This window comes from Antechinus flavipes, chromosome 1, assembly GCF_016432865.1.
Source record: "Antechinus flavipes isolate AdamAnt ecotype Samford, QLD, Australia chromosome 1, AdamAnt_v2, whole genome shotgun sequence".
Lineage (NCBI taxonomy): Eukaryota > Metazoa > Chordata > Mammalia > Dasyuromorphia > Dasyuridae > Antechinus > Antechinus flavipes.
Genome location: NC_067398.1, coordinates 547,548,387 through 547,567,165, shown reverse-complemented (window position 1 = coordinate 547,567,165; position 18,779 = coordinate 547,548,387). Strand labels below are relative to the sequence as shown.

The following is an 18,779-nucleotide window of genomic DNA, read 5'->3' as shown; positions in this document are numbered from 1 at the left end:
AAGGTAAGATCTAAGCAGAGGAGAAAAAGGAGCTCATTCCAGAAAACTTATAGTCAAGATGGTGTGGTTTGTGTATGGAACAAGGTCAGTGGCTGGATGTGGATCATAGAATACAGTGGAAGGGAATAAAGTATAAGAAGACGGGAAAGGTTGGAAAGGCCCAGATTGCAAAGACCTTTAAAAGACAGACAGGGTTTTATATTTGATCTCAGAGGTAATAAGGAGGCACTGGAGCCTGTTGAGTATGAAGGTGACTTATTTAGACCTGTGATTTAGGAAGATTATTTTTGGTAGCTGAATGAAGGATAACTTGGAGTGGGAAGGGAGGCCAATGAAAAGGCTACTGTTATAGCCCAGGTGTTAAATAATGAGGGTCTGTCTCAGGCAGCCCAGCTGTCAAAAAGGGAAGTGTAGAAGTTTTAGAAATAAACTTCCTTGAATAAATTGTAAACTCTTTTAAGGGCAGGGTTTGGTGTGTGTGTGTGTATCTTCAGCACCTATTGCAGTACCTGGGATGAAGTAGGATCATAAAATCATAGATTTGAGTTAGTTTGCTTTCTTTCCTAAGTTTAACATAAAAAGAATTCTACAAAAAATGTGCATAAATTCTAATTGAAAAATTGAAGTTTAAAAAAAAGATTTAGAGCTAGAAGCTTACTGAAGCACACAAAAATACGATTTGAATTTGGGTCTTTATGACTTAACTTGGACTCTATCTACTGCATTACCTAGCTTTCTGCATTTCAGATAGATGAGTGGAAAAACTTTGAAAACGGATGACTGTCTCATGGAGAGACATGAAGATTTAATGTTATCTACTTTATCAACTCATATTTCTGTAGTACTTCTAACAGTACATCATCTTCAAGATTAGCTCAAGAGATGGATAATGCAAGTATGATTGTCCCTGCTTTAGAGATGAAGAAATTGGGAGTAAAGATAATAAGGGCCTTACTTCAGAGTTGGGATTTCAACCCACACAGGCTTTCTGACTTCAGGCCCTACGCACAATCCATGGCACATATCTCCTCCATTTATTGAAATGATATATTATGATGGTACACTAGAAAGAATGACAATTTCAGAGCTAGAGGAGCTAGAATTAAGTCTCACTTCTGGCACTGTTGAACAAATCGCCTAAGCTCCGTGGGCCTCAGTTTTCTTATCTGTAAACAAAGAATTGGACTAGATAGTCTTTGAGGTATTTTAAAAAATTTACTTCTATAGCTATGATCTCTGTTAATATTTCTTGAATTACATTTCCTCCATTAGAATATAAGTTAAAAGGACAAAGATTGCTTTGTTTTGTCTTTGTATCTCTATTATTTAACATATGTGTTATTGTAGGTTAGTCATTTCATTAATTTCTGATTCTTTATGACTCTATTAGACTTTGCTTGATGAAGATAGTGGAGTGGTTGCTAGTTCCTTTTTCAGCTCATTATACAAATGAGGAAATTGAGGCAAATGAAGTAAAGTGGCTTAGTACCCAATCACATAGCTAGTAAGTACCTGAAGCTGGATTTGAACTCAAGCCCAGAACTCTATCCACTATGTCAACCCAGCTGCCTCTTTAGCATATTTATTATCTATATATTATACTAAATTACATATATAATTATATATGTGTGTATGTGGGTATATATATATATATAAATTCTGTTGTATAGTAAATGCTTATTAATTGATTGATTGATCCTTACCAATGCATGACCTAATTAAAGAAAAGAAGAAAGAGGAGAGGAAAGAAAGGCATCCAAAATAATCAAGAACTTGTTCATTTCTGGAAGAGTCTTATGGTTAAGATCTTAAGTCTAAAGATGGTGGAGATGGGAAGTAAACTTGGGCTTTCTGATTTTAGGTCGGTTTAATGACCTAGTCAGATACTTTTATACTGAGATTTGTTATCTCAAAGCTGGTTAGTCACAATTGGTGAGGAAGGTGCCTCAATAGATTGTTGGTGACTGGCCTGAAATTGGGACTGGATTTTCCTGAGCACTGACATTCATGTCTGTTTTTTTTTTTTTTTTTTTAATTTGTCCAGCATGTAGCTGTGAGCTCAGGCAGCGGGCAGAGTGACCTGGAGAGGATGAGCAGTATTCTGGAGGCTGTGCCACAAATCAAGTATATTTGTCTAGATGTGGCCAATGGGTATTCTGAACACTTTGTGGAATTTGTGAAGCTTGTCCGAGCCAAATTCCCAGAACACACCATTATGGTAAGTATGGCAGAACATGCTGTGATTGGTGGAGAAGAAAAGGATAGAAGGATGCTGGGAGGGAGCAAGAAAAGACTGAACTAGATTTGTGCTCTTGCTTGCATCAGTGCCTCTTGTAAAAGAGAATGATTAGGAAAAACTCAAACAGCTGCTGTGGAAAACCTCATTATTCTTCTCTGTCTCTTACCCAAATGAAGTCTATTAGATGCTTTAAAACATTAGCTCTTTAAAAAAACAGCATTTCCTTTTCTCTTTCTTAAATATTGTCAAATATTCTGGATCAAGTCATACCATTCCTGAACATGTCATTTGGTCTCTAAAGACATATAATAATAAATTTTGTCAATGTAACACTTCAGAAAATCTATAATTTCATCAAGATAAACACTCCTTTATTGTTACAAATTGCAAACTTCTTACACCTTAGTATACAACTTATGATTTTGATGATATTTATGCTTTATGATATTATGATATGATGTTATGATATTACGCTAATCTTCTGGTGAGGAGCCTCAATGAACTTAGTTGGGTTAGTGCTTAGAGGCTAACCATCCCCATTGTTAGTGGTCTCCTTATATTTGAATGCTTTCTAGGTCATAGGCTCATAAGCTCACATATTTAGAGCTGATCTTAAAGACCACTGATTCTATTAACAGAATTTTACTGTTTTGGATTCTAAGCTGTGAATAACTGGAGCTATACAAAGCAGGCCTAGAATTGGGTTTTAGAGATCAAGTAGGAATTTAATTAATCATTTTCAGAATAAGGAATACAGTTTGCAAACTGTAAGTTCTCCTGAGCAGAAGATCTCCACCTGTTACATGAAAGGAAGAGATTTTATATACAAATCATAAGTGGAAAGGGAAGGAAAATGTGGTTTACAGTACAATCATTTTCAGGGCCTAAATAGTTTCCCATGGGAATTGCATTCCCATGCAATGAGAACAGGACAATATAGGTGTTCTCCAATCCCGTGAGAACATTTCTTAAGTGATTGTTTCAAATTCTTGGTGGAGGAAGAGGAGCAGAGTTCTGTGATGGGAAAAAGTTCTGCAATCTTTGATTCACTTCACTTAATACACACAGAAGAGTTATGTCAAGAACTGATATTTCAAGCTATGTTATAAGATTATAAGATTCTGATTTCCAAGTCTGAATCTGTTGGAAAATGTTACTTCTAAAAAAAATTTAGATTATTAATATATTCATTGTACATATATTGATAATTATGAAAAACATAATAATTTTATTCACAAGTATAGCCCCTCATTTAACAATTGAGAATGAGGAAAATAAAGGTAAAGTAATTTATCCAGCTTCACACAACAAATAAATTTCTAGGGTGAGATTTGAACCCAACTCCACCTGCCTTATTCTAGCCTGTAAAACACAAGTAACATATTAGAATAATTTACAATCATTGACAAGATTCAGTGTTCTAGTTTTGATAAATCTCTGTCCTAGAGGTCTTCAAATGTTTTTGTTCATTGAATAGTATTATTCTTTGTTGTAAAGAATCTTGGTATAAGAGAGAGACTTAATTAGAAATGTAGGTTTTATGTAATTGGGAGAGAATGGAACATGCAAGTAGAAGTTCCAAATGATTCCTGGGACACGAGGAAACCTAAGTAAATAAAATACTCTGAGAGCCAGTGTTCTGAGTCTGTCAGCAAAAGTAATAGGAATAATGATAATTATAACAACAACAATAATAACTAGCATTATATAGCACCTGCTGTATGCTGGGCAGAGTGCTAAGTACCTATAAATATCTCATTTTATCCTCATAACAACCCTGGTAAATAGATACTATTATTGTTCCTATCTAAGAAGTGAGGAAATTGGAAGATGGAAAGTTACTTATGAACTCAGATCTTCCTAATTCCAGGTCCTTCATCCACTGCACCAGTCACTTATCTCTAAACACATTTCCAAGTGAACACATTTCTCCTTCATTTTGTTCAATTATGTCTCTTTGTGGTGTTGTTTAGTTCAAACCTGTGGAACAAAAGCATAGTTGAAGCCAATAATCAATTGCTCAACCCAGTTTAAAGACCACATTCTGGAAAGGAGGAAGTGGTTTGGGTTGTCAACCAGAAAGAGAAGATAAATTAATAGTTCATTTTCTGTGATTTTCTGGGGAGAGAGAAATTAGGAAGAAACTAAGCATTTGCTTAGAGGTAACTATTTTGCAGGCTTTTGGTTCATATATGTCTTTATACACACACACTTTTCATTTTTAAAAAATAATTTTACTGAAGCTTTGTGTGACTGTGGCTATTTCCCCTTTGTGTTCTATCCTGCCCCAATCCCATCCCCATGCCACTCCTTTGTAATTAAGAATACATTTAAACAAAATAAGAGCATGATTATTAGACCTGAGCTGACCAGCATGTACCACATTCCACATTTTAGGCTTATCTTTAGACTTATTTTTGTTTCTTTCTTCTTAGTTAACATATCCAGTTCTGGATCAGTGATAGAGATTAATTTTATCAAATACCTTTATTGAACTTCATGAAACCTCAGTTAATGTCTGTGAGGTAGATTATATTAGAATCAGGGATTCTTAACTGTTTTTGTGTCCAGGACTTCTTTGCCAATATGGAGAAATCTATGGGCCCCCTTCTCAGAATAATGTTTGTTATTTATGTTCATAATTGAAAGAAATGATAAATTTTCCTTGGATGTTAGTGAAAATAAAGATATATTTTTTTCCCCATCCAAGTTCACAGACTCCTAAAATTTGATTTCCTGTGAAAAACTCTTGCCTAAATACTAAATAATTCCTTTTTATATCACCTTTGGTACCTAGCACAGTAAACTCCATACAATAGTCATTTAATAAATATTTGTTGAATACATTATCCTTTTATTTTCTAGATAGAAGGTACTTCCATAGCATCTCCAGTTTGAGATGTTCCAAGAAATATTTGGGAACAAAGATCAGCAATCTTATTTCAAAAATTTTTAGATAAGCATTTCCTATAACATTGTTGAATACCCATGTTTGTATTTACCCAATTTATGTAATTGTATTTTGAAGTTAGATATCTGGAGATCATTAAATTTAGGTTAATTCAGGATTAATTACTCATTTAGACACCAACATTACTTTCCATATTATTTTTCAATTTCATTTTTTTCTGATGAAAAAATGATTTTTTATTACTTCATAAAATTTAATATTTATTTTTTAATTTTTAATGATACCTCTTGTTTCCAACTTTATTTCCCAATATATCCTCCCTACCTCCTCTGCAAAAGAAAAAAACTTTATAATGCCGAACTAAAAAGAATAAAACCCAATAAAACTAACCAAGTAACTAACAAGTTCAGTATTACATGTAGTGTTCCATATTCGTGATCCACTCTCACCCCCACCTTTGCAGAAAAGAGAGGGAGGCACGTTTAGCATTTAGAACTCTTCACAATTTAACTCCAGCCAACTTTCCAGATTTATTTCATATTACCCTTCCTGATACACTTTACATTCTATAGCTAAACTAGTCAACTTGCTCTTCCCCAAATGCAATATATCCTATCTTTCAACTCCTTGATTTTTCATGACCCTGAGAAGAAAGAACATTAGAAAGAATAAGAACATTATTTTCTTTCCCCTGAATCTCTAGATCCCTTCATATCTCAATTTGGGTCCTACTTCTTACCTAAAGTTTTCCCTAACTTCCCCAGTCTCTTTTTCATAATTACTTTGCATATATATTCTTTTTTTTTCTTAGAAAATTTATTTATTTTTAATCTTTATTTTATTTTAATAATTTTAATAACATTGCTTTATGAATCATGTTGAGAAAGAAAAATCAGAGCAAAAGGGAGAAACCATGAGAGAGATAATTAAAAAAAAAAAAAAAAAGAAGTGAACATAGCATGTATTGATTTGCATTCAGTCTTCTTAGTTTTTTTTCTGGATGCAGATGATATTTTCTGTCCAGAATCTATTGGGATTACGTAGAATCACTGATCACCGAAGCACTGAGAGGAACCAAGTCTTTCATAGTTGATCATTGCACATTCTTGCTGTTATTGTGTACAATGTATTCCTGGTTTTGCTTGTTTCTCTTAGCATCAGTTCATGAAAATCTTTTCAGACCTTTTAAAAATCAACTTATTCATCATTTTTTATAGAACAATAATATTCCATTGTCTTCATATACCACTTGTTCAGCAAGTGTTTAAGCCCCAATTGATGGGCATATACACATTTTCCCATTCTTTGCTACCACCAAAAGAGCTGCTATAAAAATTTTTGTACATATGAGTCCTTTCTCCTCCTTTATTATTTCCTTGGGATAGAGATCCAGTAATAGCACTGCTGGGTCAAAGGGTATACAGAGTTTTGGAACTTTGGGCATAGTTCCAAATTGTTCTCCAGAATGATTGGATCATTTCACAACTCCATTATTATGGATTGCATTAATGTTTCACATCCCCTCCAAATTTATCATTATCTTTTCCAGTCATCTTAGCCAGTTTTAGAGTTGTGATGTGGTACTCAGAGTTGTTTTAATTTTCATTTATTTAATCAATAGTGATGTAGGGCATATAAACTATATATAACTATAGATGGCTTTAATTTCATCATCTGAAAATTATCTGACCATTTGTCAATTGGGGAATGATTTGTATTCTTATAAATTTGACACAGTTCTATATATATTTTAGAAATAAAACCTTTATCAGAAACACTGGCTGTAAAGATTTTTTCCTAGATTTCTACTTCCCTTTTAATCTTGTTTATGGTGGTTTTGTTTGTGCAAAACTTCTTTAATTTAATGTAATCAAAACTGTCCATTTTGTCTTTCAAAATGTTCTCTAGTTCTTTGGTCACAAATTTCTCCCTTCTCCAAAGATCTGAGAGGTAAATTATCCCTTGTTCTCCTAATTTGTTTATGGTATCATGCTTTATGCACAAATCATGTACTCATTTTGACCTTATTTTTGTATGGGGTATGAGATATAGGTCTATGCTGAGTTTCTGACATATTATTTAACAGTTTTCCCTGGCAATTTTTTTCAAATAGTGAGTTCTTATTCCAGAAGCTGAAGTTTGAGAGTTTATCAAATATTAAATTGCTATAGGCCTTGTTTATTGTCATATGTATCTAATCTATTCCACTCATCCACTACCCTGTTTCTTAGCCAGCACCAAATGTTTTTGATGAGTGTTGCTCTATAATAGACTTTCAGATTTGGCACTGCTAACTACCATCCTTTGTATTTTTTTCCCATAAATTTCCTTGTTATTCTTGACTTTTTGTTCTTCCAATTGAATTTTGTATTATTTTTTGTAGTTTATAAAATAATGTTTTGGCAGTGTCATTTTTATTATATTAGCTTGGCCTAGCCATGAACAATTTATATTTTTCTAATTGTTTAGATCCGATTTCATTTGTGTGAGAAGTACTTTGTAATTGTGTTCATATAGTTCTCTGGTTTGTCTTGGCAGGTACGACCCAAGTATTTTATTTTGTTTAATGGCCATGTTTAAATGGAATTTCTTTTCAATCTCTTGCTAATGGACTTTCTCAGTAATACTTAGAAATGCAGATTTTTCTAGTTCTATAAAATAATTTTTGGCACTTTGATTAGGCACTTTGATTTTATTTGAAGTAGACCAGTTAATTTCTTTATTTATTTCTTTATATATGCTTTATATAATATATATGTATATATAATTTCTTTCTATATGTTTATATATGTATGTGTATATATTCATATATGCAAGTATATCATTTATCTATGTATGCCATTTTGTCCCAATAATATCCTATTTTTCTCCAAAGAAGTGAGAAATATTTTTATTATCTGTTTTCTGGAAACATTATTTATTTGTTATTGCATTTAGTTGAACTTCCTTATGGCGATTTTTCATTTATATTACTGCAATAAGATGTATTATTCTTTTTTTTCCCCCCCTTGAGGCAATTGGGTTTAAGTTGCCCGGGGTCACACAACTAGGATGGGTTAAGTGTCTGAGAATAGATTTGAACTCAGGTCATCCTGACTTCAGGGTTGGTGCTCTATCACTGTGCCACCTAGCTGCTTCAAGATGTATTTTCTTTAGGTACTACTTTGCATTGGTTCACACAAATCTTCCTAATCTTTTCTGAATTCCTTATATTAGTAATTTCTTATTGCATAACAATATTCCATTGCACTTATATCCACATTTTATTTAGCAAGTCCTCAATTGATAGGCTTCTACTTTGTTTCTAGTGCAAAACATGGTGCAAATAATATATTATGACTTTGTTTCTCTCTTCCACAAGGTATGTATACATCAGTTGTGAGATGCTTGTATAAAGGAGTATAAAACATTTAGCCAATTTTCTTATATAATTTCAAATTGGTATTCCAAATATTTGATGAATTTGCAATTCTATCTAAAGAACATTAATGTTAGTCTTCCTACAGCTCATTGAACATTGACTTTGTTTGATTTTGTCACTTCTGCCAATTTTCAACATGTATGATGACAATTCAGAATGGTTTTGATTCACATTCCTCATATGATTAATGTTTTGGAACATGTTTTCATGTGGCCATTTTTAATTTGCAATTGCACCCCCCCCCCCAATTTCCTTTAAAATCTGTGGGAAATCTTCATTCTGTGTGTGTGTGTGTGTGTGTGTGTGTGTGTGTATGTGTGTGATTTCTCTCTAAATATTGGACATAAGATTTTTTATCAATAATAGGATAAGGATAGGTGTTAGATCTATAATTTCACTGAGATAGGGAGTTCTTGGTGAGGGATTTCTTATTTCACTACAGATAGAGACCTGTTCAACAACTTAGAGTCTTTGAGATTTGCCTAGGTCTCTGAGATATTAGTGACTTTCCTTGGTCACATAGGGATATTAATAAACATAATAACATAATAATATACACAATTTTTATAAAAGTATCAATTTAAACAAAATAAAAATAAATTCTCTTTTAATTTTAATGAGCAAGTTTGGCATGAAAAAAAAAGATAAGACAATGCCTTCTCACTTTTTTGCAAAGAAGGATCAAAGATATGAAATATTATATGTACTATCAAATTCTGTTGATGTTTTGATTGTGCTAAATTTTTTCTTTTCTTTTTTTGTTCTTTGCTACAATATATCACTCTCTGGTATAATACGTAGCACACAGTAATCATTTGATAAACACTTTTTGTCTTGGTTAGGGAAGGAGAAGGAATATATTTTGACTTAGCCAGAATCACACAGCTAATTAGTATCCAGTCTGAGACTGGATTTGAACTCAGATCCTACAAACTCCAGGACCCCTGAATTAACTATCTGCCCCAAGAAAGAATATATTTTAAAGTAAAGATAACGTAGAAACAAAAGGTATCTAAAGTAACAAAAAACAAAGAATTATTTCTTTAATTATTTCCCAATTTTAAAAAATGATTTTTTGATTGGAGAGTCTTTATCCATTTTCAGTATTGTGGTCAAAATTAAAGTATACCAAGATACAAAGACCCAATCATAATCAATTTATTAGTAAATCTCAAATTCAGCAGTTGTTATGGGCCAGAACTCTCAAGGCCTTCCAGAGTCTTGGTTTCAGTGGAGAAGAGCAGCAGGCCAGGCCAGCCACCAGGACCCTGACGGAAGATGGAATTGAATATCTCTCTCTTTCCTCCCAGGAGAGCTACCAGGAGCCTGACTGAAAGTGGAAATGAATCTCATCCAGTCCTTGCTGGCTCTTATATACTCCATTATCATAGATGTGAATCTTGTGGAACTATATTAAGTACTAAGTACATGTACTGAACTAGAGAACTATTAAGCACCATGCTAAACTAGATAATCATTGTCTTGCCAATTCCATTTTCTTAGCACCTTGTACGAATCTTTGTTTCAGAGTTCTGGCCCATGACAAACAAACAATAGGATTTTAGCTTTCTCAGAAAAGTTAAAACCAGGAGATGAGGCAAGCTAATTTTTTTTGTATTTTTTTCATTCTGGGAAATATAGAACAAAGTAGCAGACTTCATAGGTGTGACTTTATAGATAGAAAATAAGTTATGATTGGTTACAAAGTCTAAAGAAAAACTATATGATTGGTAACATTGGAAATGGGGGGACAATATGATTGTCTGGAAATTGGGAATGTAGAGCTAGTAACAACCCCTTGTCATTAAGGAATACTGATTGATTTTTGGAGCCCATCTGCCTCCTGCAGGGCTTGTTAGTGGAAGAGAAATAACAAAACTCCTGGTGACCATCTGCATCGTGCAGGGATTGTTAGTGAGATAATAGAGATCCTTTAATTGTACATGGCTATGTAAGGTTCATCAGTAAGATAACAGGTTGCTTTTAATTGTACATGGCTATACAAGATTCATCAGGAAGATTACAGGTCTCCTTTAATAGTACAAGATTATACAAGAATCATCAGTAAAATAATAGGTCTCCCTTAATTGTGGATGGACAGTTAGGTAGATAATATATTCTTTTGAATTAAGATTTGATTTATGGGGCAACATAAATCAAAGAAGGCCAAACTTCTAAACCTATGAACTTCTTAATTCAGAGACAAAGAAAGGGACTTACAGAATAAAATCAACTACAATTATAATTAATTTAAAAATTGAATCAATAAGAAATAGAATCAGTTTTATTTTTTTAGCTGCTTACTATGGTATGTGATATAAGCTGCTGGTCTATAGCTAATTCCTGTCAAATTGCTTTCAAGTTTTTCCAGCATTTTTTTTTTTTTTTTGTCCACAGAAGAAATCTTTCCTCATTAATTTGTAATTTGTTTTTCTTGGGTTTACCAAATATTGGGCTGCTGTTTTTAGTTGTTTCTACTTCATACTTACGTGATCTGTTTTATTGTTCTGCTTTTCTTTCTTTTTTCCTTTTGACCAATATCAAGTAAGTTTGATCTTTATTGCTTCCTAATATAATTTCAAGTCTGGTAATGCTATTTTTTCTGAATTCCCACTTCTTTTAATTGTTGCCCTGGAACTTTTATCCAAATGAATTTTGTTATCTTTTTGTCTAGTTCCACAAAATGTCCTCTTTGTAATTTGATTTTACATTAAATGTATAAATTAACTTAAATGTGTTAACATTTTTATTATATTGGCATATCCCAATCTTCAGTGCTTGAATATTTCTCCACTTAATTATTTTATTTTATGTTTTGTAGCAGTATTTACATAGATTTTGCATGTGTCCTTGAAGTTACTTTTTAGCTACTCCAAGCACCTTTTCCCCCTTGATTATTATTTTATTTTAAAATTTTAACTGATTTGTTTATTTGCATAATACTTTTATTTCTGAATGTGCTACCTCCTCTACCCAAAGAGTCATTTTTTATCATAAAACTGAAAGGAGGAAGGGGAGAAGGGAGGGTAGAGAATTAAACAGTTAGCAAAATCAACTAATACATCAACCAAGACTAATAGTATAAAATACTCCACAACTTTGTTCCCTCATTTCTGTAAAGTCAAGAGGGATTGCATCCTCTTATCCCCTTTCTGGGGTTAAGCTGGATCACTATAATTGTACAATGATTAGGCTTTTTGTTTGTTTCACTTCCACTATTATAGTAATTAAGTATATTGTTTTCCTGGCTCCAATTATCATACTTTGCATCAGCTTATGTAAATCTTCCTATACTTCTCTGAATTCTAAGTATTCATCTTTTCTGACAATGCAATAATAATATTCTATTAACTTCACAGATCACAATTTTCGTTTTTTTGTCATAACTTACTTCACTCTATATTAGTTAATGTGAATTTCTTCCATATTTCTTTGTCTTCATTATGTTTATCATTTATTATAACATAATAATATCCCTTTACATGCATGTGTCATAGTTTATTTTACTATTTTGCAATATAGTAAATTGCTTTTTTTTTTTTTTTTTTGATTGTCACCTGCTTTGTTTTTAATTCGATATGACAAAAATTTGCTACTATTAATATTTTGGTGTATATATGTAGGTACTTTCTCTTCTTATCAATTGTCTCCTTGGAGTCTAATGAAGTGGTCTTCTAGTAATGCAATCTCCAGTTAAAAGGTTATAAATATCTTAGTCATTTTATTTGTTTAATTACAAATTGCTTTTCAAAATGGTTATATTGATTCATAACTCCACTAACAATGCATTAGTGAGTCTACTTCTCATTCTAATGGCTTTAACATTGCAAATTGCAACCTTTTGAAATGGGGCTTTTCCAGTCTTCTCAGCTACTTGCTTTTTCCTCTCAATATATTTTTCACTTTCCTAATATTTCTTTCTCCATTAGAATATGAATTTCTTAAAGACAGGATCTGGTTTGCTTTTCATTGTATCCATAATATTCAGCATCATTATTGGCAAATTAGTAAGCTCTTTTTATTTTTTTGAAAATTTTTAAATTTTGTTTTTTTTTTCCAATTACATGTTAAAACAATTTTTAAATATTTTTTTTAATGTTAAATTTAAATTCCTCCCTTCCTCATTCCTTTGGAAGACAAGCTACTTGATATAAATAGTATACATGCAGTCATATAAAATATTTCCATATTAGTCATGTTGCAAAAGGAAGCACATACTCCCTATCCCCCCCCCCAAAAAAAAAAAAAAAAAAAGAAAGTTTAAAAAAAGTATGCTTTGATCTGCATTCATACTCTAGCAGTTCTTTCTCTGGCGATGGATATCATTTTTCATCATAAGTCCCCAGAAATTGTCTTAGATCATTGAATTGCTGAAAATACCTAAGTCTTTTGAAGTTGATCACTATATAATATTACTGTTTTACTGTTTACAATGTTCCCCTGGTTCCATTCATTTCATTTTGTATCAGATCATGTCAATCTTTCCCGGTTTTTCTGAAAGTTTTATGGCTCTTGGGCATAGTTCTAAATTGTACTCCAGAATGATTGGATTAGTTCACAACTCCACCAATTATGTATTATTATCCATGTTTTTCACATTCCCTACAAGATTAGTTATTTTGCTTTTTTGTTACATAGCCAATCTGATAGGTGTGTGGTGGTACCTTAGAATTGTTTTGATTTGTTTTTCTCTAATCACTAGTGACTTGGAACATTTTTTTTTTAATTTATGGAATAAAACAAGCATTTCCATAATATTATACAGTAAAAAAAGATGATTGAACATGAAACTGCAAATTCACTATGTACAAGTTGCTATTGCTTTTAAATACATATCAACATTATCATGTAAGTTTTCTTTTCCCTCTTTCTTTCTTCTCTCTCCCACCCCTGACCTGAGAGATGACTATCATTAGGCACAAGTAGGATGCTCTCACTGTCTCTGTCTCTCTCTCTACGTATATATATATGTGTGTGTGTGTGTGTGTGCATTTGAAATTGTTCTATACATACTTCTATTTATTGGTTCTTTCTATAGATGCAGGTACTATCTTTCTTCATATGTTCTTTATAGTTAATTTAGGTATTCATAATAATCAAAATGACATTTCCTCAAGGCCATTCTTTTTTTTTAAATAATATTTTATTTTCCAAATATATGCAAAGATAGTTTTCAACATTCACCTTTACAAAACCTGTGTTCCAATTTTTTTTCCCTCTCCTTTCACCTCCCACTTCCCCAAGACATCTAGGTGATATAGGTTAAACATTTATAATTCTTCTAAAAATATTTCTATATTCTTCATGTTGTGCACAAAAAAAAGATATCAAAAGGGGAAAAAAAAAACCAAGAAAAAACAGGCAACAAACAACAACAATAAAAAGGTAAAAATACTATACTTCAATCCACATTCAGTCTTCATAGTTCTCTCTCTGGATGTGGATGTCACTTTCCATCACAAGTCTATTGGAATTGTCTTGAATCATCTCATTGTTGGAAAGAGCAAATCTATCATTGCTAACCATTACATAATGTTGTTGTTAACTGTGTAAAATGTTCTTTTCATTTTGTTTCACTCAGCATCAATTCATTTAAGTCTTTCCAGGTCTTTCTCAAATCATTATTTCTTACAGATCAATAATATTCCATTACATCCATATACCAAAACTTATTTAGCTATTCCCCAGCTGAGGGACATCTACTCAATTTCCAATTCCTCCTTTTTTTTTTCCCCTGCTGAGACATATGGGGTTAAGTGACTTGCCTAGGATCACACAGCTGGGAAGTGTTAAGTGTCTGAGATCAGATTTGAACACAGGTCCTCCTGACTTCAGAGCTGGTGCTCTATCTACTGCACTACCTAGCTGCCCTTTTCAAGATCATTCTTAAAGAAATATTGCTGTTACTGTATACAATGTTCTCTTGGTTCTGTTTATCTTAATTTTCATTATTTTCTACAAGTCTTTCCATGTTTTTTCTTAAGCTCATCATTTTTTTTTTTTTTTTGTCCTCAGTAGTATTTTATTTTTCCAAATATATGTGAAGATAGTTTTCAACATTCATTTTTCTAAGGCTTTGTGTTCCAAATAAACTTTTCTCCCTCTTTCCCTTACCTTCCCCCTCCTCACCTCAGCAGGCAATCTGATATAGGTTCAATATATGCAGTTAGTTTAAACAAATTTCCATATTTGTCATTTTGTTAAAAAAAAATAAGACCAAAAGGGGAAAAAAACACGAGAAAGAAAAACAAACCAACAAAAAAGGGGAAAATACTATATGTTGATTCTATATTCTATAGTTTTCTTTCTGGATGGAGATGGTATTTTCCATTCCATTCTATGGAATTGCCATAAATCTCTGCATTGTTGAGAAGGAGCTCATCATTTCTTATAGCATAGTAGTATTGTATCTTAATCATATATCACAATTTGTTCAACCATTCTCCAATTGATGACATCCATGCAATTTCCAGGGTTTTTTTCTACCACAAAGAGAGCTGCTTTAAGCATTTTAGAACATATAGGTTCTTTCCCTTTTTCTTTTATCATCTTTGGGAATAGACTGAGTAGTGATATTGCTAGATTGAAGGATATAATTAGTTTAATAATACTTTGGGCATTATTCCACATTGCTCTCCAAAAATTAGATCAGTTCACAATTCCATCAACAATGAATTGCCATAATTTTTCCACATCTCCTGTAACATTTCTTATTTTCCTCTTTAATCATTTTAACCAATATGAAAAGTGTAAAATAAAAACTCATTGTTGTTTTAATGTGCAATTCTCTAATCAATAATGATTTAGAGCATTTTTTTTCATATGACTATAGGTAGCTTTGTCAACTTCTGAAAACTGCCTGTTCATATCCTTTGACTGTTTATCAATTGGGGAATGACTTGTATTATTATTTTTTACATATTGAGAAATAAAGCATTTATCAGAGAAACCTGCTGTAAATCCTTCCAGTTTTTTGCTTTCCTTCTAATTTTGGCTTCATTAGTTTTGTTTGTGAAAACTCTTTTTATTTTGATATAATTAGAATTAGTCATTTTATATCCCATAATGTTCTCTGTGTCTTGATTGGTCATAATTTCTTTCCTTATTTATATATCTAACTTTATATCTAATCACCCTTTATATTTAACTCACACATTCATTTTGACTTTACCTCAATATTTAGTGTAAGATGTTGGTCTGTACCTTGTTTATGCAAAACTGTTTTTCACTTTTTCCAGATAGTTTTGTCAAATAGTGATTCTTGTCCTCAAATCTTGTACATGTAGGTTTTTCAAACCTTAGGTTAATATGATCATTATGTATTTGTGTATTTAATCTTTTCCACTGGTCCACTATTCTATTTCTTAGTCAGTGTGAGTTTCTTTTGATGATTACCTTTCTTTTTAATACAGATTGGGGCAGCTAAGTGGTTCAGTGAATATTGTGCTGGATCTGGAGATAGGAAGACTCATCTTCCTGAGGTCAGATCTGGTTTCAGAAACTTACTAGGTGTGTAACCTTGAGCAAAACACTTAACCCCTATTTGTCTCAGTGTTCTTATGGTAAAATAAGCTGAAAAAGGTAATGGCAAAATTCTCTAGCATCTTTGCCAAGAAAACCCAAAATGGGGTCACAAAATGTTGAATATGACTGAAAATGACTGAACAACAACAAAATACAGTTTGAAATCTGATACTATTAAGCTACTTTCCTTCACATTTTAAAAATTGATTCCCTTGACATTTTGACCTTTTGTTCTTCCAGATGAATTTTATTATTTTTTCTTTTTTCATAAAAGAGGTTTTTTTGTTTGGGGGGGGGGAGGCAATTTCATTGATATGGGCTAAGGAAGTTCTTAATAAATAATTATTGACTATATCTTTTTCCTCTTTCTCTTGATTCTTTAAAGGAGCTCAGGGAAGCTATTTTCCTGAAAGTGTAAATGTTGTGCTTGCCTGGAGAGAATCTTTTGTCAATGAGTCAATAAATACTTATGAGCCCCATTTATTCTCTGTGGGACACATAGTAGGGGTTCATTTGACATTTGTTGAATTACTAGATATGATAAGAAGCATGCTCTTTTTTTCTGTGCCTAAGAGCATTCATTGCTTATATCCTCTTAAGGCTAGGGGAGGAAAATGGCCTCAGTAATTGCTTTTAGAATCCCTTCATTTATAGGAAAGAAAGCAACCATAGAAAATTTGTCTGGCAGTCCTGTGCTACCTTTATCTTTTTCTGTATAGCTAAGAATCTTTCTGGCCAGGCCATTTGGCATACAATCTGTCCCTCATTAAGCTGGAAGTATCCTTTTATCCCCTTTGACTGAGAACTTAGAAAAGGGAGAAAATGTTATTTTTAAGTGACAGAATGACAAGTAGAATTAAGTCTTGTTTGCACCCAGTTAGACATTAGAAATTAAATGGGTTCAGTCATTTTTATTTCTTTGGAGAAGCCATTTAAACAACTTCCAGCAAGTTTTTGTGCCCTTGCTTCCCTTGTACTTTGTAACTATCCCCAAAACATTCCATCAGCCAAGGCAGAAGCATATATTAGGAGTATTATTATCTCTCTTGGGATTGTTATGGGCCAGAACTCTGATCTTGAAATAAAGGATTCTTACAAGGTGCTAAGTCAGTGGAATTGATAGATATTATGGTTATCTAGTTTAGCATGGTTCAGTATGATTGATTTAATCTTACAACAAATAATGGTTTCCTAGTGATATAATGCTTGGTTTATATTCAGCATAGAGCATATAAGCTAGGAGCCTCAGCCAGGATTTATTCGGAGAGATTCAGAAGTCAGAGAAGAAAGGCGGGAGCTCAAGTTCTTGGAACCAAGGAGAGAGATAGGCCTCTAAGAAAGCTAACCGGGCTCCGGGAAAGGAGACAAGACTTTGAAAGAGATAATTAAGGATTTGGACTTTAACCCCTGGCTACTCGTGTGGTGATTACTGAACTGAAAGTAAGGCTGCTCCCAGAGACCCTAAGAAAACCAAAACAAGAGAACATTACATGGGATAAAGAAAGAGCCATTATGTTATAGTAAATACTGTATTATGCCAGAAGTTGTGGAGACCTGAGTTCAAATCCCAACTCATGTTAGCTAGGTGATTATGATACTGCTCATAGTCTCTTAGTCTCTTAACCTCTCAGCCTCATTTTTCCCACTTATAAAACAAGGATAATAATGCTTGGAGGGTTTACCTTACAGGTTATTGTGAAATTCAGATGAGATGGTATATATAAAAGTGCTTTAGAAACTTTAAAGTGTTACACAAATATCAGTCACTTTCATTAATTTTTATAAACCCCAGATAAATTAAATTGTGCAAAAGATCTGACAGTTTATGAAAGAGCAATACAACTTCAGCATAAGCAGAAGGAGGGCAGTGTGGTATAAGGGAAAGAACATGTCTTTTCGAATCCTAAAAGTTTAAATTTGGATCCTGTTATGCTACTGTATTTCATTGGGTAGGTCATTTCCCCTTTTGAATTTTAATGACCTCATTTGTGAAAGGAGAGAGTTGGACTAGATTATCTTTTGAGGTCCCTTTCAACGTCAAATCCTGACATTATAGAAGATGATTTTTAAAATAGGCTTTTTTTCTTTTATAAAGCAGTGGGGAAGAAGAAATGAAAAATTATTTGGTGGGGAGTGGGGGGAGGTAGGGAGGACACAAAAAAATCCATCTAAAAGGTCTCTTTCTCAGCACAGGGCTCTTTAGCACACTCTCCAAACAACTAGTAATGAAGTTTCATTGACAGCTGCCTTGGCCCATAGCCAGTCTGAGCTGTCTGTGTAACTCTGGGGAGCTTGAGCTTGAGTTCTTTAACTAAAAAACAGCCCCAGAAGAGAGGACAGAATAAAGAAAGGAGGATCATGGGAAAAGACAAAGGGATTGTGCCCTCTTACCATCATGTGTCTGTCCAGGACCTATCTGGTTTGAGTGGAGGATCCTGCCATCCTTAGGATAATTACTGACAACAGCTTGTCCAATATCTGTATGCAAGCCAGAAATGTGTTTTCATGTCTCTCTGTTGGTTACTTAGAAATAGAAGGCTGGCCCTCCCCTTTGGCTAGGAAAATGTTTATTCCTAAATTATTCCTTTCTTGTTCTAACCTCTACCTTGCCCATCATCTGCAATTCATTAGGAGAAATGAAATTCTCCTTCACTCTGAGTTTTTGTTGTCATTTTCATTTGTCA

At 33.0% G+C, this 18,779-nt stretch overlaps 2 protein-coding genes across 2 annotated transcripts in view; one reads left to right on the top strand and one right to left on the bottom strand.

The window, feature by feature from the left end:
* Positions 1-18,779, bottom strand: part of ATXN1 (ataxin 1) — a 654,648-nt gene that overhangs the window by 81,286 nt on the left and 554,583 nt on the right. The window lies entirely within an intron of this gene.
* GMPR (guanosine monophosphate reductase) overlaps positions 1-18,779 on the top strand; it is an 84,115-nt gene that overhangs the window by 16,596 nt on the left and 48,740 nt on the right. Inside the window, exon 4 of the mRNA XM_051970651.1 lies at positions 2,045-2,218. Within this exon, the coding sequence (XP_051826611.1) occupies positions 2,045-2,218 (174 nt within the window). The remainder of the gene's footprint in view (positions 1-2,044; positions 2,219-18,779) is intronic.